At 41.4% G+C, this 16,510-nt stretch overlaps 1 protein-coding gene across 8 annotated transcripts in view; it reads left to right on the plus strand.

Moving 5' to 3' along the window:
• The window catches only part of ctif (CBP80/20-dependent translation initiation factor), a 75,749-nt gene that overhangs the window by 48,660 nt on the left and 10,579 nt on the right, over nt 1-16,510 (plus strand). For 7 of the 8 annotated variants that reach the window (XM_040157697.1, XM_040157700.1, XM_040157701.1 and 4 more), the window contains 4 exons: nt 229-528; nt 4,708-4,863; nt 9,988-10,041; nt 10,930-13,910. In XM_040157697.1, coding sequence (XP_040013631.1) covers nt 229-528; nt 4,708-4,863; nt 9,988-10,041; nt 10,930-11,151 — 732 coding nt within the window. In that variant the 3' untranslated portion in view covers nt 11,152-13,910. Of the gene's footprint in view, nt 1-228; nt 529-4,707; nt 4,864-9,987; nt 10,042-10,929; nt 13,911-16,510 lie in introns of those variants that run through there. The other variant, XR_005709706.1, reaches the window with a different exon arrangement.

Raw genomic sequence — 16,510 nt, forward strand, 5'->3', positions numbered from 1 at the left:
ACTTCCCATTTAAACGGGTGGTGTTGATGAAGGGGTACTTGATAAGGGGTCATTTGTCTTTTTTATTGGGCCTAATTGACTTGTGCCTATTTGAATGTGAAACATTGGCTTACAGCATCCATTTTGTCCTTAGAAACTTCTAGGCGGTGGTCAAACCTATGTCGAAAGTGAATATTGTATCATCACTAGTCACATACCAATAATGTCCAATTTCATCTCTGGCCTCAGGAAGAGGCACGTGTGGAGGCGTCAGGCTCTGGGTCGCAGAACATGGATCGGCTGGTGGATCTTCTCAACAGCATGAGGAGCAACAGCAGCGGGGTGGAGCAGCAGCTTGCCTCTTTCATGAAGGAGGCACAGTGCTCGGCGCGGTCCGAGGAAACCCTGGCTCAGGTGGTCAGCACAATCTACTCCAAGGCTGTGTCAGACAGGAGCTTTGCCGCCACAGCCGCCAAGCTGTGTGACAAGATGGCGCTCTTCATGGTGGAGGGGACCAAGTTCAGATCGCTGCTCCTCAACATGCTGCAGGTGAGAGCACAGGGAGGGGAACTGGTTAGTTGTAGGTGCAGCAGTGGGGAGATCTCTACTGCTTCAAGCTTTAGTCATCTCTTCTTCAGTATTTTCTTCTGTATTCAGAGATTTCAATTTAACAGTCTCATTACTTTCATGTACCTGCTTTACATATTATAAAAATCAACACACAAGTTATTTATTGGCTAGATTTGGTGAATGCATAAGGCAGGTGCCAGGCTACGGTAGTTATCGCTTACAAAGATAGCTTAGATGCAGTACGATAAATATTAGAGCCCAACCTTGATATATCGGTCAATATTAGTTTATCAAAGATATGTCAGTACTGGTTTAATGTAATTAGTAAATAAGAAGACATTGGAGTACAGGAATGCCAAAAATATGTTTAAGGCCATTTACAGTAGAAACAATATCACCATTACATAGTTTTTAACTGTAAAATTTATAGGATTTTTATCAAAAATATTTCTTTTGTTATGTGTTTATGTTCAAAAAACACAATTTTGGTATTCACCTTAAAAATCCAGTATTGTGGGGTTCGATTAAATATATAATCGTTGCCCTGGTGGAAAGAAATTGTGTTCATAAAGCACGTGGACTCTGTCTCACTTTGGATACTTCCATTAGTACACGTCCATGTAGTACACTGTATGTACACTATTGACTTATTTGCGTAGTGCGTGAATTTCAAAACTGTGGTGGTGTTGTCTCAAATCAAGCCATCGTGTACATGTCGGAAATGTAGATTGCCGCTGTTAGCTAGCTAGCTAGCATTCACGTTATCGTTCACGGCACCAACTCATTACATAGTGCTAAGTTAAACCATTAAACATACTGATGGCTTCTATCCAACCACAGTATAGTGGTACTTAGTGAAAAAAACACTTTGTTTCTACATGTATAACTTACAACCGTGGCAACAGCTGCAGCTTCCTCAGCTGCCATTTTTACAAGTTTTAAAATAGGTTGGAGTTCCCTCCCTTTCAGCTAAGTAGCCAAGATGGCGACCATTGCGGGTGAGAAGCGTCCAGTGTTTCACACTCAACTTTTTGATCGTCATGTGTACATCCAGGTACTCAAAGTGCACTGCATGTTGCCATAAATGTCAGCGTGAACGCACTTTTGCACTCAAAATAGCAAGTGTAAGTATGGAAGAACGCAAAATGAGACATACTTGTAGAGTTGTGCAAATCTTCATAAGCTGTTAGGACCAGTCGTATTCCACTAAAGTCATAATTAATACTGAAACGCAAAGTCAACAGTTTTGATATGGATTCCTTTAAGTCATTTATCAAACATTCTCTGGTTTTCTTAAAAGTGAGGATTTGTTGCTTTCTTCTGTTTAATATAATTGAAAATTGAATATCTTTTGGTTTCAGAAAATAATCAATTTAAAGATGTCCCTTTGTGCCCTGGGAGATTGTGAGTGGTTTTTCTATCAGATTAAGTGATAATGACCTAGAATTATTTATTATTATATTCCTTTTTGTACAGTATTTTCCAGCAGCATATAATAATTCCTACTGATATAATTAATTTTATTACTGCAACTTGGACCTGGATAAATTGCAGAAAATGGACGAATGGATTAACCAATTAAAAAGGATTAATTCATTTAAATTCATGGAAGTTTTTGCTATAATCACTTGCCCATTATGAGTCAGTTAGCTTCCTCGCTACTGTAGCTAGCTGTAAGCCTCAATTATACTCCTTTGTAAACACGCACACTGACAGCTGTGGACACCATTGACACAAAGCTGTTCTTATTATACCCCTTTCTAGTCCGCTTGGAGTCCACTTCCTGCAGACCATGTTTAGTTATTGCCCTTGGTCACAAAAAATTGGAGGATACACAGACATCCGCACAGAGCCTCCTCTCCACCCTCTGATGACGAAATTTGTGTCATTCTGACCTTAGTGGGCGCTCGCGTACTCACAGATGCGGAAAGTATAGCACTAGCCATAGCACAGGTGCCGACTGAAATTCAAACAAAAAAGGATTAAACAGACTCCTGCAGCACAATCCATTGTTGTAACATTCTCACTATTTGGCAGGTGTGCAACTTCTTCCCTCCTGACAGCCCGCAAACTGATATACAAACATTTAAAACTAACATTTTTGCCTGCAGCAGTGAAGAGAAAATTGTAAATTATTATATTGTATTACTATTGCAAATTTTTAAGTTCATTATAAGGTAGTAGCGCTTGATAATACGGTAGATGTTTTTGGCAAACCATTAATTGTTTATACTGAAAATTTAAAAAAAATCCTCTCTGTAATTTAGTAGTTTCATTCCACCTTAGTTTTATGAGAAGCACTTTCAGGTGGAAGCCAACTGTGTGTGTCATGTTGTAAATGTCAGTGGTCAAAGTAGCCAATCTACACACCCACCCCCCTTCACCTTCTATTCCTTCACTTTATGGCACTGTTCCGGTCTTGCACCCATGATGAAAACATCCTCTCAGCCGTTATATATTTCACTGCTGCTCTCCCCTTCCCCCTCCGCATCCAGTGCCTCGCCACTTCTCCCGACACACTTCCCATCTCAGCCTCCCACCCCCTCTCTAGTCATGCTCCTCCCAACTGCCCCTCGCTCCATCCTGAGAGCCAAACAACCTCGCCAGAGCAGCAGACAGTCTGGAAGTAGGCAAACAAGACATGCACGCTGTCTTCAGATGACATTCAAACTCTAAATGTTAGCCCACCTGCTGCCTCGACATGTCTCCTCCTTTTCCCCTACTTCAATCGTACTCCTCTTTCCTTCTCCTGCAGATGCTCTTTTCAGCCACACTTTTCTTTTTTTTGGTCTCCTTTGTGCTTTAGTTTTTTTTTTGTTTTTTTTTTTTGTTTTGTTTTTTTTACTTTTAAACACCTCTTTCTTTAGATGTTGAGATTTTTATCCAAGACTCAGCAGTAGTGAATCCTGCTTTAATCCTCTTACCCCCCACTTCTCCACTTATTATTTATTCCCCCTTTATCACAGCTGTATGGTCCTTCCCTTTCTTGTATTTCTCACTTTAATTTCCACTTCCCAGCCAGCATGGACCCCCTCCTTGTCTTTGACATTTTGGCTTTTTTGCTTTAAAACATTTTAAATGTCATAAGTAGGCTCATGAAGGCCATCATTAATGATGTTGCTTCCAGACCCCTGGATCACAATATGGGGGTAATTAGTGTGCGACCGCTCTGCTTATTAAAAAGACAGACACTAGGGTTTGTTGTTGCTTTGATTAAACATAAGCAGACTGTTACCTATGAAAGATACTCTTTACTAGGCACGGCTGAGAAGGGTGGCCTTTTTTTCACTAATGCTGTCAGCTAATACTCCATCATCATCTTTTTTTTTTTTTTTTTTTTTCACCTAAGCTTGTCTTTGCTTGTGCTAATGCTTCAGCTAATGCTTTGCTGGCTTGTTGTTTAAGTGTCAAATACCATGGCAATGTCCTTGGAGATGTATGAGAGGTGTTTGTAGTTGTTTTTGAGTCTGTGTGATATGTTTGTTTTTGATGTTTTGAGTGATTTTTTTTTTTTGTTGGATCCATTCAAGGCTGCATATTATGTCTATGTCTATGTACATGCAGGCCTTCAGCATAGATGTACGAGTCTGTGAGAATATAAGCCGCTCGTGTTTCCAGTTCACTTCAGTCCACAATAACAGGCAGTACACTCTGGAAAAATATGCCAAGCAGAGTGAGTTGCTCTGACTGTTAAATATATAATAAAGCTTTCGTTTAACCTGCTGTATAACATCTTTACAAGTGTGCATTAAGCATTAACCCATATTAACCCCAACACTTTTACAGCACTGACACAGTTCACTACCCTTCACTTTCAAACCAAATTAACATATTCTCCTCTACTTTTGGCAGATAAAAAAAATTCATGAATTTGTTTAATGTGCTTTTCAACTGCTTTTTGGCTTCAAGTACTTTAAGCCAGGAGGTTAATACTGTGCCACCTACAAAAACTCCCCATCAGAGAGATAATAAAGATGTTAATGGTGATTACCTCCATTGCTGATGAATTTATGAAACACTTAAATATCCACCTACCTACCACCTACTTCAAACTTGTATTATGCACTTATAAAAGCTAGTGTTTCGGTGTATTTTCCAAACTAAATCTGCATCTCTCTGTTTATCTTTTCTTTCTACTCGATCTCCACCTCCCCACAGAGGGATTTCTCCCGTCGTGAGGAGCTCCAGCAGTCAGATGTGGAGAGGTGGTTGGGTTTCATCACCTTTTTGTGCGAGGTGTTTGGCACCATGAGGAGCAGCTCTGGGGAGCCTTTCAGGGTGCTGGTGTGTCCCATCTACACCTGTCTACGAGAGGTCTGTATCCAGATCTGCACCTTTTCAATCAACAAGTATGTCAATAACCAATTGATCACCCCCATCCACGTGTCCACTAGTAAGAGGAAAGTGTCCAGCTGTGTCTGTATATCTTGTCTGTTCAGATCGATGCGTGCAGCATGCCGGAGTTCCCTGTTTTTTGGGCAGACCTAGTCTAGACTCGAGACACCACATTGGGGTTTGGTTAGTGGTGAAAACAGTCAGGACACTATCAGTTCCAGGAAAATACGTGACCCCAGGATCAGTTCCCATCAGCTGGTCATGCTCTCTTACACACACCATGGAAACCATACGGGGTAGCTGCAGCAGACACACCACAATACAGAAGTAGTCAACGACAGATGGAATATTGAAAGGGGAAGCACGGGAGGAGGAGGGAGTAGCAGAGACTGTGGTCAGGTTGACAGTTAGTGCATAGGAAGTTTACCCATGGCATGACAGGTAGAATACAAAAGAAAAGGGAGAGATTTTGAATGAGTAGTTTAAGTGTTAGAGAAGAAATTATGGCAGGGTTGAGGCCCATGCCAGGTAGTTTTACCGGTCATGTCCACACCTCTGCTGGTCTGGCACTCGACACACATCCTGCGTCTCAGTAACAAACACAATCACACACGAGTAACGCCATCCACACCCTGTCTGAGCGTATGCCCCCGGGCATTATATCGGCTTGTTAAAAGTCTGGGCAACATGACCAAGGTTGTGAAGTAACCAGTCAGAAATACAAACAAACACACATCCGTAATTCCAGCAACAGCAGTTTCATGTTTAGCCTTATGATGTTTGAGGTCAGAACACACCTGTGAACAATGTCAAAATATTTTTATAATTGTGTGTGCGTGCGTGCGTGCGTGCGTGCGTGCGTGCGTGCGTGCGTGCGTGCGTGCGTGCGTGTGTGTGTGTGTGTGTGGTTGCGGGCCCATATGCTTGTTCAGCAATCTCTATTTCCCAGAGCCGTTGTTCCTGATTTTTATCCATCTGCTGTTTTGATCATCCTGCTGTAATATGTAGTTGTCAGACTCCAGCTACAAGCTATGTGCCTTAATGTGTGCTCACCTGTGTGTGTGTGTGTGTGTGTGTTTCATGTGCAAGCATATGTGCCTGCATGTGTGTGTATGGCAGTACATTTTGCAGAGCGGCTGTCTTCTGTAGCTGTAGGATTAGGTAACAACTGAGGTGTGCCAGGAAGTGTGTTTGAGTATACATGACAGCTGTATGTATAGACAGAGCAAGTTAGTGAGTAGTGATCTCTTCCATTCATGACTGACAGGCTCTTATATTCAGTCTTCTGATGGTGGAACCGTCTCAAACAACCCAATAGTGTTTTTTTAAATGCCACAATCCACATATAAATACAGTAAGTGAGATAATCCTTGACTAGGTCTGCATTGAAGGGCACCCTAAAATGAATTATTACTTATTCCCTTAAACGTCGTGGTCAGTGGCCAGAAATATTAAACTTTCTTTTATTGAATTTTGATTCATTTTTTTTCTATTATCATTATTTATTTATTTACAACAAGCTGTAAAGATGGCCTATTTTCAATTGATAGGGCGAACATGTTAACAAACCATTGCCTATTTACACATCCAGCAGACAGAGCAACATTAACATTCACTTGGAGTCCAGTTTCCGGCCACCTGTTGACCATAAGTCTAATATTCACTCTTGTTTAGCTGGGTTTGTGGTTTTACTCACTCCTGAGGAAAACATTTGGCTCTTTAGCTGTTACATGCTCCATATGTTCACCGGCTAGTTGCTAACTTTGCCACCTATTTTCTGCTGGGCTGGTAGTGTACAGTGGGTTTGTTAAAGTTGTTTCATTAAACACCCAGCTGTCTGCTGCATCTAGAAATGATGCTGATGAGAGTGGTGAGACTGAACCTTAACCACAGGCTGAAGGATTCAGAAATACTCAGCAAGGGGAACTGCAGAGTTGGATGATAATTTTGGGTAGATTCATCAAGCAACTCCTTTCACATTACACGCCATATTTTTATAAAAATATTGATTAGAGAATCTTTAAAGGGTATTTTTCTGCAAATCAAATTGGCAACTTATTTGTTGAGTGTAGTTTCGGTATGCAAAGTCTTTGAAGCAAAAGTTTTCTCTTCTGCCGTTTCAACATGTTGCTGTGGTTACATGGGTTGGTAAGAAAGTTTGTGGTGAGTGCATAAATTTAGAACAGTGATCGAGCCTAACAGCATGTGTCTTAAACAGTTGAACACCTACTCTAGCCAATCAGAAGTAATTTTTTACCCAGACTATGGTATACAAATACGTATAACATAGCCTGTGCTAAGCTGCACAGACATAATGAAAAAACTGGGTTCTTATTAAAATCTTATATTAATACTTACTTTAAAAAAAGACAAAATGAACTAAGACACATATCTTTCTTGAGGAGAAACAGTCCTGCAGAGCCTAATAGTCCTGAAAAATCGAGGAGCAGGTTCCAGAGCACTTATTAACCTTCTGTAACATAAAACCATCTTTTATTGATGCAAATGACCTGTGTGTAGCCCACAGAGGACTTCATCAGGATATTGGTTTGCAGTTGCACACTGCAGAAAGCGTGCAATTACACTGTCTGGTGGTGACATCAGAAGCTATTTATATTGTGCCTTGGTATCGCTCTTTAAAAGACAGCATGGGCCCTCGCAGTCCAAGACAGACGATGATATTCTGAGCATCAAGCAGCTGTAAATGTGTTATATTGTACTTTTTGTTTTGTTTATAGGCTTTTGTATTAAGCAGTTAGTAAAGTACAGCACTGAGCAACCGTAATTGAGTAGTCTTATGTAATGTAACTAAAGGAAGTGCTTGTCCTGATGCTAGACCTGCTGTTGCTATGCAACTATATGAAACCTGGTTAAAGCTGAAGTAGTCATAATCTTGATGAAACATGTTTTCCTCTCAGGGCTATTACATCCTTTCTTTTTTTAGTCAGCAGTCTCATGACAGGTTTTAACATATAAAAATGTAGATGCATTTGAGTAATGAAGTCAAAGTTAAAGACAGATAAAGCTTCAGCAGAAAATTTAAACAAACGAGGAGGTTTTCGAGTTGACTTCACTCTTTGTCATGTCGGGTGCATTTCTTCCATCAGTGCTACTTAGGGATCACAGGTGTCCTAGTTTTTGTTGCTTTTAACGTTCTTGATCAAAATGTCGTTTGAATGAAAATACTGTAAATGGAAATCAAACAGAATCCCAAGGTTTCCCAGTGCAACAAGCTTTGTTTCTTGATGATGTAACTAATCAGAGATCCGGCTGACTGTTTTCAGCTTCAGCAGACAGATTTAGTGTTCAGCAGTCTCGCAGAAACAGTTTTTGCTGCAGATGTTCCTTTACTGCTTACAAAATGAAGGTAATATGGAGCGATGGGATGTCTGTTATGGAGTAGGAACGACAGAGGACAGCTTTTACATTGGAGAACAGTCAGAGAAAACAGCTGTTGCAGTGAATAGGAGAACTGATGATAGATTAAGTATAGATCAGACCATTTTAAAAATACTGAGCAAAACTTCAGCCTCGGCTCCCCAGAGAACTCATTATGAGCTTGTCACACTTCTCTCCTACTCTGTGAACGACGAGACTTGTGTTCCAACATCAAACAGCCACACTGTCACCACACCCGCCTAAGCATACTGAGGAGCTGACGTCTGCGCAACTGCTGGGCCTGAATGATAGGTGGAATACCATTAAGCTTACACTGTGGAAATAAGAGGCCAGCTCGTATTGAATGAGGAGCCTAGCATTTGATGGTGGTGATTTCTGTTTCTTATTCAGTTACAAAGATTCTGACATCGTTTCCATGACAGTGTTTTTCTTAGAGCTCTTTCTTGAAGCATGCATTTAAGCATATTTTATTCTGTGTATGGATTTACACTAAAACTGTTAAAATTAAACCGATTTTGGCTGGGTTATTCGGCTTGTATGCAAATGCAGAGGGGGGCTGCAGAGTTAGGTGATAATTCTCTGTATGTTCATCACTACGAGTGACCCCTTTCACACTGTCTCCACATTATTGTCATTTGATTTATTGTTATTAAAAATAGATTAAAACGATAGAAATTATGGATGATTTAAGTCACATTACAATCACAGATCCTGCTCCTAAACACACTGGTCTCTTGTGTTTTCACTGCATGATCTCACTTACCATTGCCATAACTATGTTCCTGTACCCTGCATTTATACCTTATTTTGCTCATTGTGCAGCAAGGTTACTCTTCCAATGCTTAATCAGACATTACTCCATCTAAACAACCTCCCCCTACCTCCCTGTTATTTCCCTCCCTCCTTCAGGTTAATCCGAGTACCGCTTTGGAAACAGACTTGTGAGAATTGAAACTGGATTGAATTAAAACTAGAACTGGAAAAGGAGTGTTTTTAATCTTTAATCTGACAGCAAATGCCCCTATTTTAACATTGCATGCTCTGTCTCTATAGCTCTACCTCCAGTTGTTGACATCCCTCCCTGCATTGTTTGAAAGTGGCAGTTGTATGCCCATCTGTGCATGGGGCCAGCATGGGGGGAAAAGCCAGCTAACATGTTTACTAGCTATACTGTGTGTGTACTTTACCATATGCGTGCGTGTGTGTGTGTGTGTGTGTGTGTGTGTGTGTGTGTGTGTGTGTGTGTGTGTGTGTGTGTGTGTGTGTGTGTGTGTGTGTGTGTGTGTGTGTGTGTGCGTGTGCGTGTGCGTGTGTGGATACAGAGTGTGCACAAAGCAAGCCTTGATGTGTGATGATCAGCTAGCTTGTCAGCATGAAAACAGGGTCTGTTGTCTTCCAAGATTTAAAATGTTAATGTAGAAAATATTTACAGTCGGGATTAGGTCTTTTTCTTTTTTTTCCTTTTCTTGTAAACTGATTAACACACGCAAACACTTGCATTTGCTTAATCTCCCCGTGTGGCCTATATCCAAATATACAAATACAGTATTTATACATCTGCTAGCCTGGTTAGATTTTGTTCACTATGCTGGACTTATTCTACATTTACTTATACTACATTTTGATTTCTCTTACTTTATTTTATTTTGTGCAGCTCTTTGCTTTCCAGTATATTCACATAGTGTCTGTTCTTGTCCCTTGTAGCTGTTAGAGTCCACAGACGTTAAGGAAGACGCAGTCCTCTGCTGCTCCATGGAGGTATGTAAAATTCTTGTAAGAGCCTGACAAAATTAAACACAGTAAAACATCGGAGCGAATGTATCTAGTTTAACAAATACTCACAATATACCTACTGGAACCAATGAAGCCCATTTTTCATTTTAATGCATAGTTGTAATCTCCACTATAATGTACTGTACTAGCTGTGTTTACAACCATCTCAAAAGACATACAGCATATATACAAATATTTAGACAGTTACAGGTTTTTTGTGCTCCAGGCTCTGAGCTTCAGCACATTCAATTTTAAATAAAATAAGGGATACTACATTAAAGAGCCAATTCCCAGATTTAATTTGAGTAGGTTTAAATCAGTATTGAAAAAACCGGTGTGTGAGCTATAGCAGTCTGGACTGCCTCTTTGATATTCTAAAGTAATTTGTGTTCTGACCATCTCTGCCACTCTACTCAGGGTTATGAATAATAAAGTAATGCATGTGAATTTAAGTATTATTATAGATGAAATCAAATTTTGGTCATCGTGCAAGAGCAGAACGCATTGTAAAAGAACCGAAAGAGCAAAGACAAGTGAGCTCTGGTTAGCAAACAGTTCCCAGATGCTCACAAACACAACCACAACCTTTGCAGCCCTGATTATTTACCAGCAGGCACACACACACACACACACACACACACACACACACACACACACACACACACACACACACACACACACACACACACACACACACACACACACACAGCTGTATGGCCCGAGGGAGTGTGAACCTCTGCTGTCCGACTGTATCCACAGTAACAAGGTGCCAGACGTTGTGTCTTGCTCTCAGTAAGGGACCCACACACTTTCTCTGACCTCCTGCCTGTTTACTTCCTCTCTCCCTCCCTCCATCCCTTCTCTCTCCACCAGTTGCAGAGCACTGGGCGTCTCCTGGAAGAGCAGCTCCCCCAGATGATGACAGAGCTCCTGGCAGCCGTCAGGGACAAGATGCTTTGTCCGGCCGAATCTCAGCTGACCCGCTCTCTCCTCATGGAGGTCATAGAGCTGCATGCACACCGCTGGAGCCCCCTGGAGGCTCTCACCACCCAATACTACAACCGTACCATCCAGAAGCTCACCACCACTGCCTAGGTGCCAGCTCCCCTGGGAGGAGAGGAGACATTTTTCAGTTGCGCAAAAATCTGCTCTTCTAGTTTTACCGTAAAACAGGAAGTTAATAACAACGTCACTCTCTTGCCGAAATAAATTAATTCTTCACGTGGTTACTGAATGTAACTATACAATTCGATACTTTCTTCAAGATAGTTGACCACTGCCACAAACAAACCACACACCAGCTACCAGGCAGGTAGCCTTCAGCCATCCACGCAACACTATATCTGGTGTTCAAACAATAACAAGCCTATCTGACACAGATTTGAGAAAAGACTAGTGAATAGATGGCCAGTAGAGGCGTGCTTGGCCACACAGAGTGTTGGAGCGGCTGCTGAGGGGTAAAGGAGGGAACAGACAAGAGAAGGGTCACACAGAGGAGAGGCAGAGAGGGCAGCAGCCTGTCCTTAGGGAATAGAGAGATCTGTACCCAAAGATGAATGGAGGAAGGAGGGAGGGGGTGGCCAGGGTAGTCCGTGTCAGTCTCTTCATTGTGTTCATTTGCCCCGCCACCCTCCCCTTCCCTCTGTCTCTTTCTCCTTCCCCCACCTCTGTCTCTCCATCAGCCCCTGGGGTCTGTGTGGCTGATAAAAGAGAGGAGGAGGAGGAGGAGGCACGGAGCAGACACGGTGCTGTCTGTCTGGGCCGTCTGCCCCGCCGAGCCAGGGGACCAGGTCAAAGGGCCTCGGTGTGGAGCTCCCCGGCTCCCACAGCCCCTCCCTGCCTTTGTCTCCGCCAACTCCCCATCCACTACACCCCCCAAAGGAAGCCTTTTTGTGGGGATGAGACAGTGGGCCTGCTGGGCTGGGCTGGACTGAGGATAAGGATCAGGCTGGCTAGAGTAGGGTGGCAGATGGCCGTTTGAGCCCTTGTGAGACGACACACTCCTAACACTCCCCTCTGGCACCCGGGCTCCCTGCTCCCCGAGCTCGGGCCAGTCTTACCAATAGCGGGGGGGGTTTCAGAATTAGAACAGCATTAAAACAGATACTGCTGTCTGATAATTCTTTTGTTTTTGTCCTACAGGAGAATGTCTCTTCTCCTCTTTTAAGTCGTGCATGTCCACATCATTGATATTATTATATTATTTTTTTAATCAGCTATTGTTTTTATTATTGTTGTTTCATTTTGAAGTCTTGTTTTTATGATAAAATGTATGTATGAGATATTGTAGTGGTAGGCCTTATTGCACAGGTTTGATTTGTTTTGCACTGTCGTGAGGCGATTTTCTTTCAAAAAAAAAATTCAAAATAAGCAAAAGTTTGAATTTGAATCAGTGCTTGTGGTAATATAATATGAAAAATCTCAAATGAGAGAAATGGGTTGAGCATAGTGAGGGATTTTAGGATGTGTTAATGGACTAGTGGCCTTGTCAATTCTCCATTTTTATAGGAGCTCTCTTGCTTTGGGGCCTGCAGGGCCTGAGGCAGCAGGGATCAGGGTGAGGACTAAACAGTTGGACTTATTCACATCGTTCTGTTGCTTAAAAAAAAAACACATTTGAAGAGGAAAAAAGCGATGTGACAACAAAAAAAGGAGCATGGCGCACAGAGAAACAGAAGCGATGGGTTTCTTCAAAATTTTCTCTTACTCAAGCCATTCTTTGCAGTGGACATTTTGCAAGTGTTTAATATCGACTGTATTTGATCCTGCTTTGTTTTTGACAAAAATGACAACTATTAACCTGTGTATTTGAAGATGACAGTGATGAAAAGCAGAAAATCACATTGTATGACCTCATTAGCTTCTCATATGTGACCCTTATTCCAGCTTACGTGTGTACTATGATATTGACGTACCAAGCCAATCATGTACCATTTGTAAATGGGCTCTATATATAATCTGCATACAGTATATTTACAAGTATTTAAAAACATTGAAATAGAGCGGGATAGTGCATCAGAGATGTTACACAGGGAGACACTGGCTGTTTGGCGCACACACACACACACACACACACACACACACACACACACAGTACGTACATGCACATATGCACATGCATACACATACTCAGTTTCCCATTGAATCTCTGTGGGCAGTTGTAAGTGTTTTTATATTATTTCTCTGTCTTGCATCAAGAATTAAGATCCTGTGTGGTAGAAACACACCCGAGAAGATTAGTTAGATGAGAAGGGTGATATAAAGCTCCGAAATGTTTTTGGAGGTGCAGCCTAATTATCTGTGAGTGTGTCTGCTTAAGATGTGATTTGTTTCACTGTTTCTTTGTCTTTTGTTTATTTTATTTCTAGGTTTCTATTTAAATTATATTTAGCTCATTTATATATATAATTTTTCCGTTCTGGTGGGTTTTCAAGACATCTGAAACTGTTGTGATACCTAGCTTGCTGGCAAGTGTGTAAGTGTGGTATTACCGTGTTTTAGTTTGTGAAAAGAAGAAAGAAAAAAAACCCCATCGGTCAGTTTCCATTATGCAAAGAGTGGCTCACTCTCACAGCAGATGGGTGCAGGTGGGATCGCCCCCCCCCCCTCGTCTGTGGCGCTGGAGCCTCCCCAGCCCGCGTGCCCTTAGACCCCTTTGCCCGGGTCACGTGACTTACTCGATGATTGAATGAAACGCACCTTCATTTGCATATTCTCATGAATATTGAAAAAAAAACGAGGCTCCGGTTGGCACACAGACAAGTAGATTGGAAATAGTGGGTCATCTGTGAGCTCTTGTTTTGTTTTGTTTTTCTAAGCAACTGAAAAATAAACTAACAGGAAAAAAAAAAAAAGATGTGACGGAACAAACTGTGGTGTGTTTTCTGTCTGCTCACTCAGCACAGTCACATGGGAGCCAATGTGGTATCATGAAGATATTCCAACATCAAAAAAGAAACACAATGGCGCACACAGTTTCCTCTGCCATTACCAGAGAGACTGCGTAACTAATCTTGGCACCACAGTAGGTCATTATACTACCAATTCATACATGTGCACACTGGAACTCCTCATTTACATGTCTTCGCCTTTACATCGTCACACATTAAACAGACCGCACTTCAGAATTTTAGCAGCGCTGTGTGTGCGCTGCAGCACGTCCTTGGCCACTGATTTGCCTTTGTTTAGCCCTGACACATGCCTGGGGCTCCCCAACTGTGGGCATCCCAACGGGAGCTCTCAGTGCCGGGGTTGCCTCCCCACCGAGGACCCCGTCCCCAGAACCTATAGGACGTCCTTCAGCACTCGTCCACATTAATCAACATAATCCCATGTGTCTGAAGATTCAAATGCATTTGACAGGGTGAAACACTTTAAATTTGCCATCAACACCCAGAGAAGCTTTGTTTTCTTCTTCTCTGTTGTGTGCATGACAGATGGATTTATGACAATGGTTTCGTATAATTTATAATCACAACACGTGTAATCTCCTCTTTTTAACACAATACAAACGGGGACAATGGGGAAAGTATTACACAGTAATAGACCAACTCGTGCATCAAAAGCAATGTAAGAAAAAAAAAGGAAAGAAAATGTATTCAGCTGCTGTAGTGGAAGAAGAGAGGGAGAGGAAAGAGTAAGTTGGAAGAAATGGTGACAGGCGAAGTGAAATAAATATAAGAGGAGATGAAGTAAGGAAATGTACAGATATATATAGAAGTGACTGAATCTTGGGACAGTACGGGGGAGCCTATTGAGGAATAAATGCAAATGATGGAAGAAAGACAGCCGGCCCTGGCTGACAATTAGCATCACGGTTAATTTAGCTCTGTGCAGTGAAAACAGACAGTTGAACAGGCATGTTAGCCCTGAGGGATAATATCTTGTAGGTTGGCTATGCTGTTGGAGCCTACGCTGGTAAGATACAGTCGCTGTGTCTCTAATTTCGGACCAGATCACATTACAACAATATGGTAATAATTATCAAACACAGTGATACGTAAGGGGAAAAATTAAGAGACTGCAAGAAGAGACTTATAAACTGATGAGTAAAAGAAAGAACTGTAGGCTATATGGATTGATATCGGCTGTTCTAATTGGTAGGTTTCAAACCAAAATCTATGCAAAAGTTAACCATACAGACTAGCACTGAAAGGATTCATGACTTCATCAATTAAACGAAATTATGCTGTATACTATTTTGATAATCGATTAATCATTTTGAGCAAAAAAAATGCCAAATATTTACCAGTTCCCTGCTTCTCAAATAAGAGCATTTGTTGGCTCTTCTTTATTACATATAAGAGTAAATTTATATATTTGGGCTTTGGACTGTAGCATTGCGAAGAGGGAGGATCTGCTTGTTTTGTTCCAATTCTGTATTCCCACATTTTTCTTTAAACAATATCCTTAATTGTACCTAACACAGAAACACGTGACTCCCCTGACTAATGTAACAATCATATAGATTTGCGTTCTAGCCACCGGTTTTAATTATTTCGACTTTCTTTCTAAGAAGTCATGCTTTGTCGATCAGTGAGGCATGGTAAACAGCTGAAAATACTACAATACCCATGAGCCTCAGCCGTCGTTGCTATGGAGAAGAAGTCAGCGGCAAATTCAAAGCATTGGGATGGTTGCTGAATTCATACAAAATTGAGCATGAATCCAAAAGTGAATTGATTTGAGCTGCAGATTGTATTATCTGTTTCTCCAGCACTGTAATCTTTCGTTTCAGCTGGTTACTAGGGGGGCATGTAACAGTATTTTTTTGTGCTTGGTAATTGGATGTGTCTTGCCAAAATGCATCTTGGGGCAGTAGACTAAATATTTTTGGGTATTTAGACTTTTGGTTCAAAAAAAAAAAAAAAGACATCGCATTGGCTCTGAAGTTATGACGGCCTTTTTTGGCTATTTGTTGATGTGTCATAGACTAAACGATTGATAGATTAATCCAAAAAAAAAAGAAAAAACCCAGCAGATTAATGATTAATAAAAATAGCCTTAAGTTGCAACCCTACTTCGGAGTCAAAGTTAATATCTACCCTGAATTTTTTTATGTTCACAGGTTTGTACCTTTTGACTTTTTTTTATCAAAGAACCAGATACTTCCTGAAGCAAGTGCTCATCTTTTTGTGACATTGATATTCCATTGACTAAACAATGAATCACTTCATTGAGAAAATAATCCCCAGATTAATAGATAATGAAAATAAATGTTAGGTGCAGGGAGTAAATACAATCATGCATGCTACAGGGCACCATATCATGACTTGTGGCTTGCCCGCTTTCTCTACTTGCATTGATAGATGAATGGATCTGTTTGTACGTGTGTGCAGAGTGACTCACACCAGCACTGTCCATTGTTTGAGCCAGACAAAAGCAGGCTGCAGCTCAGCTGGCCTTGATGACGAACCAAAGACGAAGAGGGAGGACACTCACATTAAGATAACTG

This window comes from Xiphias gladius, chromosome 20, assembly GCF_016859285.1.
Source record: "Xiphias gladius isolate SHS-SW01 ecotype Sanya breed wild chromosome 20, ASM1685928v1, whole genome shotgun sequence".
In the NCBI taxonomy this organism is placed as follows: Eukaryota; Metazoa; Chordata; class Actinopteri; order Istiophoriformes; family Xiphiidae; genus Xiphias; species Xiphias gladius.